At 42.3% G+C, this 22,758-nt stretch overlaps 1 protein-coding gene across 1 annotated transcript in view; it reads right to left on the bottom strand.

The window, feature by feature from the left end:
* The window catches only part of SACM1L (SAC1 like phosphatidylinositide phosphatase), a 1,643,742-nt gene that overhangs the window by 1,272,587 nt on the left and 348,397 nt on the right, over positions 1-22,758 (bottom strand). The window contains exon 6 of the mRNA XM_044065524.1: positions 6,159-6,192. Within this exon, the coding sequence (XP_043921459.1) occupies positions 6,159-6,192 (34 nt within the window). The remainder of the gene's footprint in view (positions 1-6,158; positions 6,193-22,758) is intronic.

The following is a 22,758-nucleotide window of genomic DNA, read 5'->3' as shown; positions in this document are numbered from 1 at the left end:
CAGTGCATTACCATGGCATACTAATTCAAATAAATAAATAAAGATGTAACCAAGTAGCTAATCAGGCAAGTAGGAAAGCAGTACAGTGGTACTGACTGAGCATACTAAATAAAATGCTGGTGTACCAAATACAATTCCGCACAGGCTTTTGACCTTCCTCCAAGGCACTACGCTACTTTCTGTACAAAGTGACGACTAGATGCAGAACAGCACAAACAAACAAACCACAAGCTTACTACCTAGTACTGTGTTTGTAGCAAAGGTTATGAAATTTATTTAGCTATTTGTTACCTATGCAGGTAGGCTGGACTAAGAACCCTTTCTAGCTAAGACATGGGCCCTAAAACAGAAACAATGCATATAATGCATTATGCAGTTTTAAAGAGTGAGGAAAAGACAAGCAACAATTAAGAAAAAAAAATGGAAGCTGCAAATATGTATTTACTGACATCTGACTACCAGGAAAGACCAACTGGATAGGAGTTCATTTTCAGCAGAAGCCTAGGGAGAAAAGCTCCAAAGTACTTTAAAACATTTAAGAATAACGCTACAATCTTCAAAAATAATACAAAAAAAGACTTCTAGAGTTTAAATAATTATATCAAATTAGACACAAAATAGAAAATATTGGTTAAGAACAGGTACAAAATATATGACAATGATTTAATACTTAGAGAAATTTTAGCCAGTTTATAGAGAAATTAAAGTTAAGTTAGTATAATACAGACAGGATTTGCAATATGAAATGTGAGAAAAGCTGGTTTATGCTATACTTGCAGAGAAAGCCAAGGAAGAGAAACTGACAGAAAGGGAGTGAAGAAGGGAAAGCAAGGGGATGTAAGGATATAGTTTATTCTGCTATTGGCCAAGAACGCAGTCAGCTTTTGGCTAGAAATTCTTTCAGAATAGTTTTGAAGGATGGGAGGGAGAGTACTGACCTGATGGATGCAGGTAAGGAGTTCAAAGAATTAGCAACATGGTACGAGTATAGACTATGCCCAGCATACATGACAGATTTGTGGACAGCAGGAGGTTTTGGTCACCAGATTGTAATGACGAACTGGAAACACAGTTGTATAGAATGTTATTTACTGCTGGACAAGTAGATGGATGTTAGGTAATTTTACAGGTGGTAAGAAGCTGTGCATATGTGAGTTAATGGGTTAATTCTAACCAATTTAGGCTCTTTAGTGCTATACAGTGGTGGCTTCTGAAAGGGTATTTGCTGCAAATTTGTTATGATTTTGTGATGCCTGAAGGTTAGTAAGGATGGGAGCACCATAAAGAAGTGTGGGGAGGAGATAAATAGTGGCAAGTGTAGTTTTAGTTGCATTGGTGAGAGAGTTTTTGGCACTATAAACCATTTCTAGTTTTTGATGACTTTTTCTTTTGCAATTTTCTATATGCATGTTGAATTCAAGATTATCACCTCAAATAATTTGCTATTACAAATAACTTTATTGGTTGCATTATTAAGAAAGAGGACTTTAAATTTTGTTTTTTTTCACGAGACAGGGATTTGGGGAACAAAAGTAATATTTTTTTTGTTTGTTTTTTTTAGGGTTGATAATAAGTTGCAAGTTACAAAGCCATCTTTAGTGGCTGTTAAAGCTTCCTGAATATTTTTTTTGAAGTGTGCTATGTTGTCAGATGTGCAAATAAGTGTGGAGTTACCTACTTACTGTATCAGGGAGGCCCTGTTGTGTGGAGAGTGTTGTGAGAATATTGAAGAAGAAGAAGGGACCAAGGATAAAGCTTTGTGGTACACCGGTGGTGACTGGGACGTATGAAGATAGGGTGGATTGCCATTTTAATGACAGATACCTATTGGAAAGGTAGCTTTCGAACCACAGAATGGTGGGCTGAGAGAAACAATGAGGACACATTTGAAGTAGAAGTTTACTGTGATGAAAGGTTTATGCAAGTATAGAAATAAGGAGACTAGCTTGCAGTTATCTTTACTTTATTGTCAGTAACTATATAGGTTAGATGTGCAGTGTTAGTACTACAAGGATGGAAGCCATGTTATGTTGGGGACAGGTGTTCTTCCTGCAGCATACAGTTTTGTTTTTCAATAAATTTTCAAGTATTTTGGAGAGGGGGATAAAACTGCTATAGGTCTAAAGTTAGTAATGTCTGTTGAATTTCCTCCTTTGAAACACAAACTGAAAAAAACAAAGAAAAAAAGGGCAAAACGCAGACCAATCCACAAAGAATAACATTTAATGTTGTTAGCGCTTTCATGCACTACACTTCAGTGCACTTCTTCAGACAACCCAGCATTACAAAGTACCACATATATAGGTTACACAATTAAAAAATAAACAATCACAATTAATCACAGCTGCATAATTAGAAAGTTCACCTAACTTTTAAAGCAACCTACTTCTAAAAAACGACCATTAAATGTCAAACAACCTGCATTCACAATAAATACCAAAATACTGCTATTACAAAATGAATAATATCAGAATTAGTCTAGCAGATATAAAATTAAGTTCCACCTTTGTGCAGAGGGATAAAGTGTGACTTTTTCCAGAGACGGGGAACGGGGGGATTCCCAGATTGACCTATTTATAAGGATTCAGACAGGATAAGAAATAATATTGGCTGCTGTTTTAAGGTACTCACTCGGAAGGTCATCAGCTGAAGCAGAGTATGGTTTGAGTTTGTCAGAGTAGTTTTGCATAGGATGTGGGCGCAAGTTTGAAGGTGAAAGTGGATGTGGTGACACATGGCTGCTGGGCAGGGTTAGGATTAGATATTGGGGAATCCTTAGTTAGAGATGCTAAACAATCTATGAAATAAGAGATGAAGTGTATAATGTTTTTAAGTGGCAAGTCATTGTGAGAGGGGTTAGGGTTGGACTTTTAGCCAGGATGCAAGATTTCTTTAATGACTGTTTAATGAGTTATTTCTTTATTTTTTTACCTGTGTTTACTATTATTCTGAAAGTTATTACAGTATACATTTATTCTTCATATTTTAGTACAATTGCAAAGCATTCTGAACATGTCAAGATATTGTGGTGTTTTACATTTTTGCCATTTTTCCATGCTTTTTTCTCTATCCTGTATTAGCATTCTACTCTTTTTGGATAGCCAAACTGTATTATTTGTTTTTGTCTCTTCTTTCTAGGGGGTGAAGGCTATTTAGGATATTCAGGAATGGTGCACATGTTAGAAAGCTAACATATATATTTCTAACAATGTCAGAAATATAACATATACTGGAGCAAATTTAACACAATTTGTTCATAACATGTAAAGGTTGGTCTAACTGTAAGACAATGTTAGTATCTACACAAAAAAGGAAAAGAACATTATAAACATACAGGCAGTACTATTTATAACAAGGTGTTTGTCACTTGCACAAGTGTGGTCTTCCATCTGTACAACGCTAAAAAAGTATAATTAAACAGCATTAAAGGAAACATGACATCATAAAGCCTATCTGCTGCTTGAGGACACCTGCATTTGTAAAGACAATGAATATGACAGCATATACACACTGCTGCACATACAACAGCCTCCCGTGGAATGGTCTTATCATAAGACTGTGTACAGCAGGTCCATGTTCACTCCACCACTGCACAGCACTGGACCATCTTCACACATGTTGGAGTGGGGGTGCTTTTTGCTTTCAGACTTGCACCTACACAATCCTGCAGAAGGTCATCACATATAGTACCTGGTTTCAGATATGACGTGCACTGAGGCAGATCCCACAGTCCTGCAACTGCAATCAATGACACTACCTTCACAACAGAGCATTTACATTTTCTGCTTTAGTTCTTTGATCATATTTATTTATTTATTTTATTTAATTTTATTTTATCTGTCATTTGTTGACCGGGTTAGTCAGACTGTGCTGAAGCCCTTTTTCAGCAGAGGCCCAGGGAGAAAAGCTCTACAATTACAGAAAACATGTACAAAAACAAAACCAAATGCATCAAAATTATATTTGAAATAACATAATATGAAGTACAAGATTAGCAACCTCAGAGAGTACATACATTTTAACATCAACAGAAACAAGCTGTATAATCACTTTAGAGAATAAGTCTCAAGCTACTTCAATAAGATGTGCAGCACAATCACTGTGCATTAAGAGTTAACTTTTTTATCGCAGAATATTAGTGATAGAAGATAGAAAGAGTTAGGTGAGAGGGAGGTGATGAGTATGGGGTGATCAGTCATGGAGTATAGTTACAGTGACAGATCCAGGTCTTGTTTAGATACTTTTTAGTAGAAACTTTGAATTTAAAGTGGGTGATTGGTATTTCTAACATCCAAAGGAAATTTAGTCCAGGATCGGGCTGGGGAGTAACTGTAAAGATTTTGTCCTAATTTTGTTTTAAACTTGTAGATTTGAAGAAGGTTTTATTCAGAGCTTTGTAGGGACCTTGGTGGGGAGTAGAGGGAGACAACTGTGGCAATGTTGGGACAGACAGAGGGCACATACAAAACAGAATATATCATTTGAAGATGAGAGAGAAGCAGCTGGTAGGGAAATTCTAGCCAGTTTCATCTTTTAAGAGCAAGGCAGTGGTGCAAGTGGTAGGAATGATCAGTTGTGAAATCTTGCAGCTTTATTGTAGGTGGATTCAAGTTTTGTTAGGAGAGTGGTTTGAAGGTTAGTAAGGATTTGTGAGCCATATAATAGGCTGGAGAGGAAGTAGGCATGGGATAGGGAAATTTTACATTTATTGGACAAAATGTTTTTGTTCCTGTAAAGGAGTCCAAGTTTTTGGTGGGTTTTCCTCAATATTGTTGAGAACGTGCAGATTAAATTTGAGATGGTCATCAATGATGACTCTTAGAAGGTTGTTGTGTGATTTGACAGAGATATGAGTGTTATTGACGGATGAGACTGAGAAGGAGGACTTAAGATGGTTCATAGTTTTGAGGATGAAAAGTTGGAGTTTAGTCTTTTTTGGATTTAGAATTAGCTGGTTCTTAGTGAACCAATTTTCGATGGATAAGAAGGATTTTTGTGTCACTGTACTTAGGTTGGAGAGGGAATCAGCTATGGTGATAACTGTGGAGTCATCTGTGTATTTGCACAAGTGATGACTGTGGGCAAGATGTATATTATAGGTTGGTAAAGATGTTAAAAAGTAATAGGCCAAGGACTGATTCTTGAGGTACACCATCCTGACAGGTAGAGCAGGAGAAGTTGCAGAGAGCCATTTAACAGACTGAAGTCAGTCATTAAGGTAACTAGCGAACCAGGAGATAGTGGACATGGGTATGTTTAGTTCTGAGAGTTTGTGCAGGAGGAGGGGGTAGCAAATGGTGTCAAACGCCTTTGAGAGATCAAGAAATAGACACGGGACAAGTTTGTTATGGTCTCTTGCTTGGGATATGGTGTTTACGAAGGAAATGAGGGCAGTGGAGGTGCTATGTTTAGGGCGAATGCCATGTTGTGTGGGGGCAAGTAGGTTCTCTTGTAAGAGGTAGTGAAGGATTTGTTTATCTACACATTTCTCAACAATTTTGGAAAGGGGGACAGAACTGCAATAGGCCTGAAGTTAGCAGTTCCAGGGAGTTCCTTCCCTTGTAGATGGGTAAGGTATAGAAATGTTTCCAGATATTGATAAGGTAGCTTTATTTTTATAAGACAGCTATGCTATTAACTTAATAGAACATTTAAAAAACAGCTAAGTAATGAGCCTGTTATATCTGGTAAAGATACACCAGTTTGGCAATGTTAAATGTATAATCTGAAAGTCAGAACATAACCGTTTGTTGCACTACAACCTGTAAATAATGTATTCCTACAAAGATTCTGGAAAACATTTGCATAATGCACTCTCAACCTTCCTAAGCAAACACAGTGGACAAGTACTATTAGCCACTAACTTACACTTCCTCATTCTACAGGCCACACATCTTTAGTACCACTGCTACAATCCAAGTTTAGAGCAAGGTATTAGTCAACATTGACAAATAATGACTTGACAACTTAAAGCAAGGGTAATAAGAGTAGAAGTAAAAAAAAATATAATTATTTCCTGAATAACTACAGAGATGAAGCAAGTACAATGTGAAATTTAACAAAACTATGCAGTGCACAACCAAATGCAGCAATGTTACTGAACCAGCATCCATCATTTTTGTAACTTCAAGAATCAGTTTGTAATCTGAAAAGGATACATCCATGAACAACAGGACAGGCAAACCTATGAAGCTGTAAAGGGGAAAAAAATAATTAAAAGGGGAAAAACAATATGCAGTAAGAACATTCACTCCAAGAAACTGCAGTTCAGTAAGTAAATAAAATGCAGTTTTTCTAAACTGCATGTTAATATTTTACCTGTCAAATCACATGAACAATAACAATACTTGCATAAGAAAACCAGAAAGGCAGGTATACACTAGAGAACAGATAGGAATGTAGTTTTCAAAATAACATACACAACATTCATAAAATATGTATCGTACTTAATAGGACTAGTGATAAGCAATTTACATCTGATCACGTGACTTGGGAGGAAAGGAAATGGTGGTCCTGGCTGGTCAGGTTACTTTCAGGTTAACAGAGGCTTGCATGACAACAATGGTCATAGAATGGGGGGGGGGGCTTGCAATCCAAGTCAGCGACTACAGCCCTAATAAATGTGTGCACGGGAGTATGCACATGGTAGGTAAATGCATAGAGCAGCACTTGAAACAATATAGCAGTGATGTCAAACACCTGGGGGGTATGTTAGGGAACTAACCATAAAACCTCTGATGGTTGCTTGTATGATGCCTCCCCAAGGTGGGACTGATGATGTTGGGCAGGCAATGCAGAAGAAAAATGATTTATAAAAAAGAATGAATTCCAATGCAACTGCTTTAAAGAAAGGGTAGCCTATCTGTGTTGTCGATCTTCACTAATCCTTGACTGCCTCGGCACAGACTTGGTTGTTTACTTCAGCTCGTGCCTTCCAAACTCTCGAGTTAGGCTCTACCCATAATGCCCCTCTGTGAATTACTTCAGATCGAGTTTGCTTAATATCGCAGCAGACAAAATGTAACACCTCACAAAGAAATATTTGGTCCACTAAGAGTCTATACAGTACACCCCATTGCCTTTTTCCAAGAAAGGAAGGCTGAACTGCCTTGTTGAACTGGCTGAGATACAAAATGGGTCTCCAATCCCCTGTTTTTTGGGCACTAAAAAGAATCTTGAGTGGAACCTGGATCTTCTCTTGTCTGGTGGGACTTCTTGGACGACTCTTTTTTCACACAGTTTTTGAATTTCTTTGACTGCTGCTTCCCTGTGACTGGGTGGAATGTCCGGGAACCTTTTTTGTGTTTTTGGATTCGATGAAAGGGGAATGAAGTAGCCTGTGGAAATGATCCCCTGCACCTATATGTCCAATGTTATCTGTTTCCAGGCAGATTGGTGCAGGAATAATCACACCCCCCCCCCCGACTGCATCCAGAGGAAGGCAATCGGGCTTCTGTTTAGGAGCGCTGATAGGAGTTACCAGAGAAAGAATCCCTGGACCCCTGGATCTGCAGGCCACCTCTGCCTCTAGAATGGAGTCTTCCTTTGTTACCTCCCCCTCTGCCCCGGGAGAAGTCTTTGCCATGTGAGTCTTGGAAAGGCCCTTGGGACTTTTTGAACCATAGCCTCCCACTTCTCTGGTTCCTAGAGTAGGGCTGTTGAGGAGTGGAGAAGCACACGCCTAAGGCAGAAAGAGTCTTCCTATCTTTCTCACATCTGGCCAGTGTGTCATTTACCTTGGGTCCAAACAGGGATGATTCAGCAAACGGAGCTTTGATGAACGAAGAGTTAAATGGCTCCGCAAAGTCACACAAGCGCATCCAGGTGTGTCTAATGGCTACATCTGAACTGCTGCTTGTGTCACGCCTCTGGCTGTGTAGGCAATTAGCCTCATGGATGAGTTGGAAATTGATTTGAGGCTGGCAAGCTGTGAGGTAAATTTGGCTCTAAACCCTTCAGCTACTGCTCCTGTAAGAGTATCTGAGAGCTCTTTAATCAGCTCTCTCTGCAACCTGGTTAAGTGTGTCATGTAGTTCAAAGACCTGAGAGCAAAAGTCGATGAAACGCAAACACGCTTCCCAAACTTATCCATAGTCCTAGACTCCTTGTTAGCAGGATGGATAGTCAAACTTTCCTCAGCAAGTTCCTTTTTTGTGGCTGCTGCTATCACCATGGGGTACACAGGGATACCCTTAGCCCAATGCTGCTCATCCTCAGGGACAGAAAGGATCCAGTCAGGCCTCTTGGGGATTGGCTCGATGGAGTCAGGAATTTTCCAGACTCACTGAGTGATCAGTTTAATAAGCTCATCAGTGGGCGGAGAGATCCAAGAAGTAGTGGGCTGGGCATAATAAGCCTCCAGGTATACAGATTCCTCTGAGGAAGGCTGGAGGGAAGTCCAGCCACACCTCTGTTTTAGGAATGCCAGGATGTCCCCGAAGGAATCATCATCAGGGGGGTGACCTAGGGGTAACCTTCCCCCCTCATAGAAATCTGTAACCTCAGTGAAGGACTACTCCGGGGAGTCTAAGTGCTTCCTCTTGCACTTTTTCCTCGTGGGAATGTTAAAGTAAGAGTAGCGGGATCTATGTCCGAACCCAGACCAGTAACGAGTGGTGTGCCTCAGGGCTCTGTCTTGGGGCCCCTCCTGTTTGGCATATACATCTCAGAAGTACAGGCAAGCACGGAAGGGCTGTGGCTGACTAAGTTTGCAGACGACTGCAAACTGGGTGCTATAACAGAGTCACCGGTTGACATGGAGATCTTCCAGAAGGGCCTAAATGAGACTGATGCATGGTGTCAAAGCCATGGTCTCAAGCTAAATGCAAAAAAATGCGTAGTAATCCCCTTTTGGAAAAAACAGTGTACCCGCAAACTACAACATAGGAGGTAATCCCCTGAAATCTGAAGAAGAAATAAGGGATCTAGGGATCCAAGTAGATAGTCAGCTTTCCTTTGATAACCATGTTGCCAAAGTGGTTAGAAAATCCTTCTATGTGACCCATCTGATTATGAAAGGGTTCGCATCAAGATCTAAGGATGTAATGGTGCCCCTTCCACTCTTCCCTCATCAGACCCATTATTGAGCACAATGCACCAATTGGAATGTACCTGGCTAGACATCTCCAGCAGCTGGAGAGACCACAAAGGTACCTAACCAAGAGGATTACTGGCCTCAAACAGTTGCCCTATGCAGCACGACTGAAAAAGCTAAGACTGTTCTCTGTTGCATACCGCCTTCTCAGAGGCAATCTCTGTCTAACGTACAGAGCCATGTCCAACCCAGAATTGATGAACATGCTCCATCTTAGCAAAACCAAATCTACTCAAGCTACACGCTCTAGGGATATAAACCTCAACACAACAATGAATAGAACATGCTGGAGGGATAGATTCCCTTCGCAGTGACTTTCCTTACTATGGAACAGGGTCCTGATCTACATAAGACAGAGCCCCTCACTATCACTCTTCAAGAGGAACCTTGATGAGTGGATGGGTAACAGAAAGTTCACATTGGGGATCACACCAACAGCACTACTAGATAGGGGCCAAGGGTACTAGCTGCTAGTACAAGGGTCTAGGGAACTACTAAAGGGGCGGTGAATACCACACAATGTGGCTGGGCTAATATACGCCTTTGGGCAGACAGCCCAGTACCAACCTATGAACCTAGGGAAGTAGCCGAAGAGAAAACCACCAAGGTGCATCTCTCCTGAGGTTTTTGTGCCCCCTGTCTCAGGGTTTAGGCTGGAGAAAGCTCTGGTTGAGGGGATACAGATGTTTGGCCCAACAGGGACAGCAAGGACTGGGAGTCCACAACGAACAAGGCCTTCTCCATTATTCCAAAGGCTGGCCTCCCAGTACAGGATGGGATCCTGGAAACAAAATAAACTCCTTTGGAACCATGGTCCCACCCCACACTGAGGAAGCCGCTGCCAAACCGGAAGCCTTGGTTGAACCAATGAATGCCAAGGCATCAAGGGGCATGAAAGGCTCCAAAAAATGGAAGTTGAACCCTGCCTCTAGGAACCAGTGACAAAGCTTCAACGCCAGGTCGTTTCTGGTTCTGACAAACTGAAGGAACTCAAGGCAATTCTCAGTTCCAGAGAAGAGACTCTAACCGGAACTAAGACAGCTGGAGCCGGGCAGGTCGGTACTAGGGGCGGCAAAGACTCGACTGGAGTTGCAGGAGGAATGTGAGATGGTGTTGAAGGACAGGTACCACAGTTGAGCTGGCTGGGGATCGAAGATGGAGGTAATCCCCCTTGCCATCAGGAGCTGGTCCATTAGCCTCATGACGTCAGACTCCAAAGACTCTTAGTGGATCAAATGGACGATGCCAAAGGAGACCTAGGCGGTGTGGGCTCCACGAATGGGCTACTTGGTTGGTCCACAAATGGATCGACCTAAGGGGAACTACATAGTTCTTAGTAAAGTCCTCAAAGTAGTCTGCTTCTGTACTGACAAAGCCTCTGGTACCAAAGCTGCAGGTGTCTGTTCAGAGGTAATGGCTAGTGCCAAATCACTATTGCCTACTGGTGCCATGGAAACTGTCGACACCATAGGCTTTTTTAGACTATTTGGCAGGCAGTTCCAAGGAACTTCTCGGTATCGAATGAAAACGCTTCTTATGTTTATAAGAGGAGCATGACGAGCTGGCTTCGGTTTTCAGACCCAATATGGCCTCTTCAAAGTGTCCTTTCAACAGACGTTTCAAAATCAACTTGTTTCTCTGCTCAAAGTCCTGGCAGAGAAACCATGACAGATGGCACAATCCTGTTTGCAGGTAGACAGCACCTACACAATAAATGCAACAGACATGCCCATCTGAACTGGGCATCTTCCTCTCATTTTTGGCACCTCTTGAAGCCAGAGGCGCCCTTGGAAGATTTATCAGCCATGCCAGATAAAATAAAGCATAGTGCGCACAGAAAGACAGAGACACACTCACTCACAAAGAGGAGAAAAGGAAAGAAAGATTTTACACACACATTATATGTAAATATATATATATATATATATATATATATATATATATATATATATATATATATATGTATATATATATACATTTTATATATATATATATATATATATATATATATATATATATATATATATATATATATATATACATACACATACACACACACACATATACACATATATATATATATATATATATATATTTATACATACATATATATATATATATATATATATATATATATATATATATATATATATATATATATATATATTTTAGCGAGGAAAGAAAGGTACCAATAATGGTAACCAGAATCACCTAAAAGGTAGAGAAAATAGAAAATAGTACCAGCAATGGTATGTTAGGAACTACCCAAAGGTAGAGGGAAGGGAAGGGACATGGATCACTCACACGCCCAGAAAGTAAAGAGAGGAGTGGGTAGAAAGTGGAAAACACATGGACAGAGAAAATATGAAGGAAAAATGAGAAAAGAGTGGAAAAACTTACACTAACTGCCAAAGCAGAAGAGAGAAGTTGGACGCATCTGACACACGAAGCAGCAAACGAGATCTGAAGTAATTCACAGAGGAGCATTATGAGTAGAGCCTAGCTCAAGAGTTTAGAAGGCGCAACCTGAAGTAAAAGGTCGAGTCAGTTCAGAGGCTTGGAACAGTGCCCACAGTCAAGGATTACGTGAAGACTGACAACATCAGATCATCAGTTATGAGGGGTTGATTTCTTGACCTGCATTGTCCAGATATCCACTCTTATTAGAAGATGCTGTGAAAAAAAGAAAAAAAAAAATGCAACTCCGAAGTCCCCTCTCCCAACATCAGGCACTTCAGAAGTACTCGTCAAGCACACAAAATGTTACTAGAAATCTGTATTCAACCATATTTAATTCAACAGTACAGTATTAAATGGTGGTCTCAACCATTTTTGAATCTTGCCTTTTCTAAGAGCTCCACTCCAGTACCACTGTGCTATCAGTGTGTATGTCCAGTGTTTCTTAATAGTACATTACTTCGCTATTGTTATACACTTCACTAAGGCCCAGAAACCAAGCTATGACTCTCAATACAATATTACAGCAAAGTCAAATGCAATGCAAAATGCCAGTCAGGACCTCCCTTCACTCCATGATACAACTCCAGTAAGAGAAGCACAATTTGGATACTTCATAACTGCACACATTTATGAGCTCCTGAGAAGTTTATAGAAAGGAAGAAAAAAAGATGTTATTACACAGTGAGGGAGTTTCAATACTGTGTGTTCATTTAGCTGATTGCTGGCATTAAGGTTTGATTTTAGAGAGGAACTCTGTGTAATCATGTGTGCTGCAAGACCTGCAAAGTGGAAGCTGGAAAGGTAAGCACAAAACTAAATACTGCACAGAAGTGTCACAAGACCTCTCCTTGGTGAGAATAAGTGTTAAGTAAGGTAAAACACTAGTAGGTGCACACAGTGGTTTAGGAGAGATTCCACAGCCACCAAAGCATGATGGAGAGAGAATGGTATTCTTTTCAAAGAAAAAACATAGAGAGGTTAAGTAACCCTTCTGGCAGACTGTCATCTGAAACAAAGTTTTCCAGGAAACAAATGTTAAATCTGAAGTAGCTACAGGTACAAAGGTAAGGGGAAGAAAATGTCCTCTATGATAATGTAAATATTGCAAGGTGGAACCGGTTGGCTTACCATAGGCCTCAAAACAGGTTTTAAAAAGAAAATACCTTTAAAGAAAAGCCTTGCACACTTAATAAAATAAAATAAATGAAGGCAAATGAAGCTGATAACAGTAAATGGAAATTAAGGCTAAGTGGAACTGAATAACTGAGAACCAAGCCATTTTTTTTTAGAAAACATTGAGGAATTGGGTTCAAAAAAAGATCTAAACTTGTTCTCAGCAACCCAACATTTAGACCTTTTCACTTAACCTATGCATCTTTTGGATGGAAAGCCACCAAGATAGACACCAGGCCTGCTGGAAAGCCCATTTAATCTGAGAATAATGAAAATGTGACAGGCAAACTGTCAGAATGACAGTAAAGTCAACTGGGTGGGACTGCATTGACAGATCACTAAAAGCTTTTTGCAGAGAAAGTACAGTTGTGTAAAATCTTACCAAAACAACACATGTCCTTTTCTCCACCATTGCAGTATTCCTCACTGAAGGAATCTCCTGCCAAGGACAGCTCAATGTCTGGCCAGTATACCACATCCTTTAGATCTCATAAGTGCCATATGTCACACATATGCTCTCTGTGTAGGGCCGTACGGCATAAAGGTGTAGTAAGGATGCAAATACTCAGAACTAAATTGCCTCAGGAGGAACAAAACACCCGCCAGGGACAAAGAAGAACATGCATGTGCAGAAGAAGAAAAAAATTCAGAAGGGAAAAGAAGCAACAGCCCCTCAGCCAGAAGGGCAAAATAAACACAAGGGGCAAGAGCTATAACAGAGGGAGGACGCAGAGAAGGATTGAATACTACAACAGTAAAGAGAAGGACATCTACAGTTACAGTAAGATTTTATCATGCCCTTCCATATCACTGCTGCAGCAATATTCACGAAAGGGAGAGTACAAGAGCTAAGAGGAACTCAGCAGAATAGTTCTGGAAAGACCTTCCCTGGAATCATCCAATTTATAGTGCTTAGTAAAAGATCAAAGGACTGAGTAGCAGCCTGAAAGATGGAACTGATGTCCAAACCCTTGAAAAAGGCACTTGCCTTCACAAACGGGGAAAGACATTTGCCATGAAAAGAATAACAAAAGGAAATGGCCTTAGAGATCCAGGAAAAGATGGTTTGCTTGGAAACAGACAAATTCAAAACTCTGGGATGAAAAGAAACAAAAAGTAGACCAGACTTACGAATAATCTTTGCTTGATCCAAATAATATATGAGCTGTCTATGCAGGTCCAAGGTGTGGAGAACCTTCTTCTTCACGGCAGACTGCAGAGAAGGAAAAAAGGAAGGAAGTTAAATAGACTGATTAAGAGACAACTCATTAACTACCTTGGACATAAACAAAGGACTAGTATGCAGAGACACAATGTCTCTGTGAAAAAGCAAAAAAGGAGGATTGGCCACAAGAGCCTGAAGTTCATACATTCTCTTGGCAAAAGTAACAGCCAACAGTAAAACAGTCTTCCAAGTACAAAGTTGCAAAGAAGTTGATCTAGCAGGTTCAAAAGGAGCCAGGGTTAATTTTTCAAGTAAAAAAATTAAGGACCCAATAAAGTGGAATAGGCTTTCTCAGGAGCCGGATATGAAGGATGCCTTTAGGAAATTACTTAACCTCAAACCGAAAGGCCACAGGGGGATTCAAGGTTAGACCAGCAGAAAAGTACAGTTTTGTACCTACCATAAATGTAGATGTTTGAGTGTTCACCCTGCTGCAGTCATCACACTTGGGTTATCCTGTCATCAGGCGGTCCCGCAGTCGGCAGGAATTCCAAAGTTTTGGTCCGGCGTCAGTTGCTGTCGCCTCTTCCCTGACTTCAGTGCGCCAGGGTTATATATAATGCAACCAACGCCATTTTCTTTAGTTCTTCTTGCCCCAGATGTCAGGTGCCCCCAAAAAGGTGGTCAGAAATTAGAACCAAATGGAGTAACCTGTGCAAAAACACAAAATCCCTTCAGCTATAAGCAAATACATCAGTAAGGTATTGAAGAGATTTAGCCAGTAGATCAGAGGGGATGGAGGAGGGTAACCTGGACTGCAGCAGGGTGAACACTCGAACATCTACATTTATGGTAGGTACAAAACCGTACTATGTTCATCGTGTTACCCTGCTGCAGTCATCACACTTGGGTTGAATCCCAAAGCTAAGGAAGGGGGGAGGTATCATAGAGGGTTAGTGGAGGCTATAAGGCCCTGCAGAACTGCAGTGGCGAAGCCCGCCCTGGTCTTAGAGTAAAGAGGCAAGTGATAGTGTTTGGTAAAGGTGTGTACTGAACTCCAAGTTGCAGCTTCTAAAATCTCCTTGTTTGGAACCCCCCTGAGAAAGGCTGTAGAGGTAGCTGTTGCTCTGGTAGAGTGGGACCTAATGTTAGCAGGGACTGGTTTCCCATGATGGATATTGCAGAAACGTATGCAATGACCTATCCATTTAGAAATGGTTTGCTTTGATATAGCCTTCCCATGAGAAGCTGTAGCATAGGATACAAAGAGCTGGTCAGATTTTCTGTAAGCCTTAGTTTTGTCCAAGTAGTAACGAAGTTGCCTGTGAATGTCCAAGGAATGCAGGAGTCTCTCACCTTTGTTCTGTGGATTTGGGAAGAAGGTGGGTAAGTGGATGGTTTGATTTAAAGCCACACTGGAAACCACCTTAGGCATAAAGGAAGGATTAGTTCGTAGAGAAACTCTCTCTTGATGAAAAATGAGGAAAGGTTCCACTGCCATTAGTGCCTGTAGCTCTGAGACTCTTCTAGCTGAAGTTATTGCTAGGAGCAGGGCAGTCTTCCATGATAGGAACTGAAGATCTGCAGAGAAAGCTGGTTCAAAGGGAGGTAGCGTTAGTTTTTCCAGAACAAAATTGAGGTCCCATGTTGGTGTAGGAGCTCTCCTGGGTGGTCTAATGTTTTTTGCCCCTCTGAGGAACTGCCTTAGAAGAGGATGTGAAAATAAAGGTGGATCCATGTTGTAGTGAGCTGAAATAGCTGAAACATGGATTCTAATGGAGGAAAAAGAAAGTCCTTTGTGCAACATCTCAGCTAAATACTGTAGAATGTGAGGCATGTGAGGCTGAATTGTGTCTTGGCCTTTAGCTTGGTTCCAGGCACAAAACCTTTTCCATTTGTCCGAATAAGCCTTCCTGGTGCTTGGCCTCCTGGCTTCCAGAATAACATCCAGAACTGCTTGGGAAAGAGGAGCTGGTTGGATGTTTAGTTGATTTGCCATGCAGCCAGATTTAAAGTTTTGAGCTGGCTGTGAAGAATCTGATTGTTTTGTTGTGTGAGCAAATGGGGGATTTGATGCAATATCCATGGTGTGCTGTGGGCCATATTTCTCAATAGCGGGGTACCAGTGCTGGCGTGGCCAGTTTGGGGCTATGAGAATCAGTCGTGGTCTCTCCTTTTTGACTTTCAGAAGGAGCTTTGCGAGGAGAGGCAATGGAGGGAAGGCATATACTGTCAGGTTTTTCCAACTGAAGGAGAGTGCGTCCACTTTCCAAGCTTGATGGTGAAATGTCCTTGTACAAAATTTTGTTAGTTGATAGTTTTGAGGACTGTCAAATAGGTCCATGTCTGGAAGGCCCCATTTTTGAGTTATCATTGCAAATATTTGTGGATCTAGTTTCCACTCGTGGGGATCCTTGATGTTTCTGCTGAGGTCGTCTGCCAATGTGTTTTTCTGTCCTGGCAGGAAATGAGCTTGTAACTGAACTTGGTAAGCCAGAGCTGTGTTCCATAAGATCATTGCTCGCCTGCATAGAGGGTAGGAATGTGCACCCCCTTGTTTGCTTATGTACCACATTACTGTGGTGTTGTCCGTCTTTATTGCAAGTTGTCCTGGATGTAATAGATCATTGAAGGCTGTCGGAGCTTTCTGTACAGCTAGCATCTCTTTTTGATTTATGTGCAGATTTCTTTGATCTGCAGTCCATAGGCCTTGAACGCATTGTCCTGCCATGTGTGCCCCCCAGGCGTAATCTGAAGCATCTGTTGTGATAGTTTGCCTGGCTGGGGGTAAGGTGAAAGGCTGACCCTTGTTGAGGTGACATGCCTGTGACCACCATAGAAATTCTTGTTGTAGGCAGAGAATGAGAGATATCATTGTGTCCAAGCTGTGGCTGTGTTGAGACCATACGCTTTTTAGGTACCACTGTAATTTCCTCATATGCAGCTTTGCAAATGGTATTATTAGTATGCAAGATGCCATGAAGCCCAAGGCCTGCAGAATTTTTCTTGCAGTTAACTGGGTCTTTGTTGCCATTGTCTTGAAATATTGAGTCAGTTGTAGTTGCTTGTCTGGCGTAAGATAAGCCTTCTGGGCCGTTGTATTCAAGTTGGCACCCAGGAATGTAATTTTTTTGTGAGGGTACTCATTTTGACTTCTTTTCATTTACTGTGTACCCCAGGCAGTTTAGTAGATGCTTTACAAAGGCCAGATGATTTAGGAGAATGTCTTTGCTTTCTACTTGGATGAGGCAGTCGTCCAGGTATAGATATATTTGAATTCCTCTTTGTCTGCAGTATGCAATTACTGGTGCCAGGCATTTTGTAAAGACCCTGGGCGCAGTAGATAAGCCAAAGGGCAGTGCAGAGAATTGGTAATAGGTTGAACCTGCAATGAAACGGAGGTATCTTCTGCAACTTTGTCTGATAGGGACACGCAGGTATGCCTCCTTGAGGTCCAACGTTACTAGCCATGCTTCCTTGCCCAACATGGGAAGTAGCTGCTGTAGTGTTAGCATCTTGAATTTGGGTACTTGTAAGTAAGTGTTTAGAATTGAAAGGTCCAGAATTGGTCTCCAGGCATTGTCCTTTCTGGGCACTAGAAAGAGTCTTGAGTAAAATCCTTGGCCTTGCTCTCGAGAAGGTACCAGTTGAATGGCTCTCATTTCCATGAGGGCTGTAATTTGTTTTTGTGCCTCTGCCCATTGATTTTGTGGCAGGTTTGGCATTCCTCTTTTCATTGGCAAGGTGTGAAAGTGGAATCTGTATCCTCGTAAAATTATGTCTAGGACCCATTTGTCCTTTGTGACAATGTGCCAGTTGTCTGCAAAAAGTGCTAGTTTTCCCCCCAAGGGGGCTGCCACGAGAGTATTGCTTGGCCAGATGAGGTGCAAGTCATTGAGTTTGCCTTCTGGTGGATTGAGACCCGTCTTCTCCTCCCTTCTGTGTTGTAGTGCCCCATTGGTGAGGTTTATACTGGGCTTGTGGTTGTCCTCTGCCCCTTGGGCGTCTGTATTTACCCCTCTGTGGTCTGTCAGTAGCTGGAAAGGACCAAGTTTTTGTTGGGCAGTTTCTGTTGAAGCAAGGGGGTTGTACCTGTAGGAAATCTTTGACTGTCTGCACAGATTTTGCCTTATCCTCCATTTTCTTTAAAACTTCTTCTGCTTTAACTCCAGAAAGAACATCCTGCTGTAAGGGAGCATCTAGTAGTTTTGCTTTAACATGATCAGGCAGAGTTTGTTCCTTTAACCAAGCATGCCTACGTATGACAGACCCAGTGACAGCTGCTCTGCAGGAGGCCTCCAAAGAATCAAACCCACATTATAAGGTACGTTTGCTCACCTGCTCAGTGGCGTGCAACAGATCCTGTACTTCTTTCAATTCAGACTGTTGAGGGAGAGTGGTTATTCTTTGTATTAACCAAGAGATTAGGAATTGCTGATATTTAAGCATGTGAAATTGGCAATTCAGTGCCCTCATAGCTAGTGTGGCTGAGGTGTCAACCTTTTTCCCCCACCTGTCTAGTGCTCTGGAATCCCTCTCAGAAGGTACTGGGTTTTTAGCCATAGAAGCCTTAGCCCCCTTGGGACCCTGGGAGATGGTCTCTGGGTCAGCTACAGGGCTCCTGTAAAGAAATTTGTGGGAATCAAGCACTCTATAGTATCTGTCAGGCTTAGTGCAGGAGGTAGAGAGTCTGGGTTGAAACTGGATTCTAAATAAACATCATCCACAATGTCCAAAACTGGTGGGATGGCAAGTGGTCTGTGTTGGGGGAGTAAATTAAACTCTCTGAGCCTTTTCTTCGAGTCAGAGTAATCCTGACCTTCCCAGTGAAAATGTTCCCTCATAGTGTGTAAAGTTCCCAAAGGAGTAGTCTTCAGGAGGAGAAGCTGAGGGAATAGAGTCCTCAGCATCAGAATCTTCATAAGGAGAGAAGGAGTAATCTTGGTCCTCAGAGGAGTCTGAAGGAATGGACACTTGTTCAGAGGATGCATAATCTTCCTCTTGTCTAGGCCTTTTGTCAAGAGGGGGCTGGGAACCCCTGATTAAAGAAATCAAATCTTCAGTCATTTTGAGCATCTGTTTCTTAGGCATGGGGCCTTGAACAGGAGACTGAAGTGCAGTCCTTTTAGATTTAGTAGGAGTCTTCGACTTAGAAAATGTTTTAATGGTGAGAGTCGTCGGTCTGAAAACGCCTTCAGAAACCGATGGCGTTTCTGCAGCACCGACGTCTTTTGTAGCAATGTCGTCGGATGGGCCTGAACTAAATGGCTGCGTCGGCCTGGTGCATTCCACCAAAATTTCCGTAGCGGTCTCGGGTTCCAGATCTGCGGTAGTCAGGGGCTGCGTCGGAGCCTCACTGAGGACCGGAGACCGGATCAGCCGAGGCCTTGGAATCTTGCTTAGGCCTGGGCTGTCTGTCCTTATCCTTGCGTTTTTTGTGCACGCCGGTAGTTGGTTGCTCCGACGGCATGGTGTAGTTTAATTTCCTACCGAAGTAGTGACATGCGAAATCAAAGCGTCTTTTAATAGTACGCTTATTAAACCTAGCACAAAACCAACAAGTAGTGACGTCGTGGTCTGGGCCTAGGCAAGGTATGCAATAAGAATGAAAATCCTTATGAGGTATTTGCTTCCCACAAGAAATACAATTGTTAACTTTTTCTGACATCGGTCTGAGGCAAGAAAAGTTTCCCCAATGGGGTACTTAGCTTTATAGAAGACTTCAGTCTGAAATTTGAATTCGAAAATCTCAGGAGTCGGCCGACCGGCACTTGCGAACTGCTTCTGCTTCGGGCACCGCGTGGCAAGAAAGACTGAAGAAAATGGCGTCGGTTGCATTATATATACCCCTGGCGCACTGACGTTAGGGAAGAGGCGACAGCAACGACGCCGGACTAAGACTTTGGAATTCCGGCCGACTGTGGGACCGCCTGACGACAGGATAACCCAAGTGTGATGACTGCAGCAGGGTAACACGATGAACATCTGCTGGCAGGTGAGGTGAACTTTGAAGAATATGCCAAGCCAGCATGAAGCAGATCACACCAATAAGACAGAACCCAAATAAAAGGAATCCTGATGGCGAGAGAGGCACCAAACAGAAAACCTTTTCCACTTAGACATACATGATCTGGGTCGGGGTTTCCTAGCCTCCTGCAGAACCTGAAGCACGCCCTGAGAAAAAAGGCGCTTAAAGAAAAAAATAACTGTTGGAAGAAAATCTAAAGAAACATTTCCTCAGAATAAGAATATTCATCTTAAGAAGAATATACTGAAGAAAACTCTCTCCTTCCATTCCCCATTCTTCTGACTGGGAAATCAGTGTCCGAATACAAGGGAAATATTTTTTTTCTTTTATCTGAAGTCAGTGAAGAAAAATGAGTTGTGTACTTACCATAACTTAGCATCTGTGAAATCCTGTCACTGTTCATTACTGTTGGGTCATAGGATCCAACACTGGATCAGAGTCAGCAACTTTACAGACAGCTTCTAGGCTCAAGCTGCTCCTACTCCATGATCCCTTACTGCCCTCTAACCCCTCAGATCGAGTTTGCCCTCAAGCCAGAAAGCAGCTAAGAAAGACCTTGACCACCATACAGGACATCTCTGCTTCCTCTAGGTCCCACAGGATGAGAGAAGGAAGGAGGGATAGTGATGAATAGTGACACAGGATAACACAGATGCCAAGTTATGGTAAGAACATAACTCCTTATCTAATGTTATCCATGTCACTATTCCTCACTATTGGGTCAGAGTCCCCAGCTACCCTAAATTCTGGGCAGACTCGTGGAAGGACATGCCGAAGAACTGTGGGGACAAAGGAAGCCCTGTTCCTGGAGAGAATGTCAAAGTTATAATGATTGACAAAGGTATGAGGAGTAGACCAGGTGCTGCCGCACAAATTTAATCTATGGAATGACGGGTCAGATAGGCAGCTGATGTAGCCATTGATTTTCTAGAATGAGTTCCGATTGGACCTGGTAAGGATAAGCTTTTAGATGAATAGGCAAAGGAAATGTACTTTGAGATCCAATGAGAAATAGTAACTTTAGAAACCACCTGATCCTTTCTGTTAAGAGAGAATGCCGCAAACAGCTGGTCAGATCTGTGGAAACCCTTAGTTCTATCCAAGTAGAATCATACTGTCTATAAACATCAGCATATACAACAGATATTCCCTTTTATTAGAAAAGTTAAGGAAGAAAACTGGCAATTTAATCGACTGGTTCAAATTCGCTTCTATGGTTATCTTAGGCATGAATGAAGGATTAGTTCGAAGAGCTACTCTTTCTTTATGAAACACCATGTAAGGCAGTTTGCTAGAAAGAGCCTGCAGTTCATACTCTTCTAGTCAAAGTTATGGCTACCAGAAAGGCAGTCTTCTATGACAAAAATTTCATGTCACATGTAGCAGCAGGCTCAATGGGATTCTGTGTAAGACATTGCAGCAGAAAAGAAAGGTCCCAAGGAGGGAAAGGATCCTTGACAAAAGGCTGGAGCAGAAAAACACCTTTCAAAAATACCTTACAAAAGGCGAGAGGAAATGGCAGGTTCCCTGCAAACATGAAAGTTGGAGATAGCAGCCAACTGCACTTTGATAGTAGAGAAGATAGCCCCTTCTTGAAAAAGGAAAGACAAGAACAGTAAGATGTCTGGGATGGAAGCAGAGAAGGGGTCCAGATCTCGCTGTTTGGCCCAAATAGAAAATCTTTTCTACTTACTCGAGTATACCTTCCTTGTGGATGACTTCTGAGAGGCCTGAATAATGTTCTTGATGGGACAGGCAAGCCTGGACTGATTCAAGATTACAGGAAGAGAGTCTCAAGGCTGGGGGTCAGAAGCTGGGAGGGATGGGAAATCAGATCCGGAAGTGGATCTAGTACCCAAGGGGGGTACTTCAAATGAGTCCGTAGAAGGGGAAACCACACCTGCCAAGGTCAAAAGGGGGCGATGAGGATCAACATGGTCTTGAGGTGTCGAGCTTTCTGAAGCACTCTTGAGATGGGATGTACAGGAGGGCTAGGTGTAAAGGAGACCCGGAGGCCAATAGTGAACCACAGCATCCCTGGAGGACTTCCTGAGAGGGGGAAATCAGGGCAAAATACCAGCTGCATTTGTAGTTGTGAGGGGAAGTGAACAGATCGCAGCTCGGTTGACCTCAGCAAACTAAGATTTATTTTGTCACTGAAGGACTCCGGGACCACTCATGAGGACTGAGGATTGCCCTGTTGAGTCTGTATGCCAACACGCTGGACACACCAGGAATGTGTATTGCAAGAAGAAAGCACCCCAAGGACATCGCCCATTCCCACACCCTGGTGGCTTGCGAGAAAAGCAGATAAGAGGATGTGCCACACAACAGCCATGTTGTCCGTGTAAACTGCAATAGTACCCAGAGGGAGGCAGTCCTGAAAGGCTTGCAACGTGAGGAGGGCTGCTCTCATCTCCAGTACATTTATGTGCAGTTTGGTTTCTGCAGAGAACCACATGCCTTGGACAGTCTTTCCCTGGTAGTGCCCCCCCACCCCCACCCCAACAGGGAAGCATTCGAGGTCACACTTGCACTGGGGGGAGGAAGAGAGGAGACTGTACCCACCAAAGGAGATGATGCTTGCACACCGGAATGAGACAGATTGAGGCTGTCATTGGATGAGACAGGGAAGACCACTGGACCGCTAGAATGTGCTACAGAACCCTTATGTAGAACCTGACTAATGGCACCAGATAGACTGCTGCTGACATGGACCCTAAGGCCCTGAGAATAAGGTGGACCTGGGAATTAATCAGATCTAGAAGGCGCTGGACATGGAATCTGATGAATCTGGTTCTCCGAGCGGAAACTCGTACTCAACCCGACTAAAACCAA

This window comes from Protopterus annectens, chromosome 3.part0, assembly GCF_019279795.1.
Source record: "Protopterus annectens isolate FY-2018-M chromosome 3.part0, PAN1.0, whole genome shotgun sequence".
NCBI lineage: Eukaryota > Metazoa > Chordata > Ceratodontiformes > Protopteridae > Protopterus > Protopterus annectens.
This window is presented reverse-complemented; position numbering and strand designations above follow the sequence as displayed.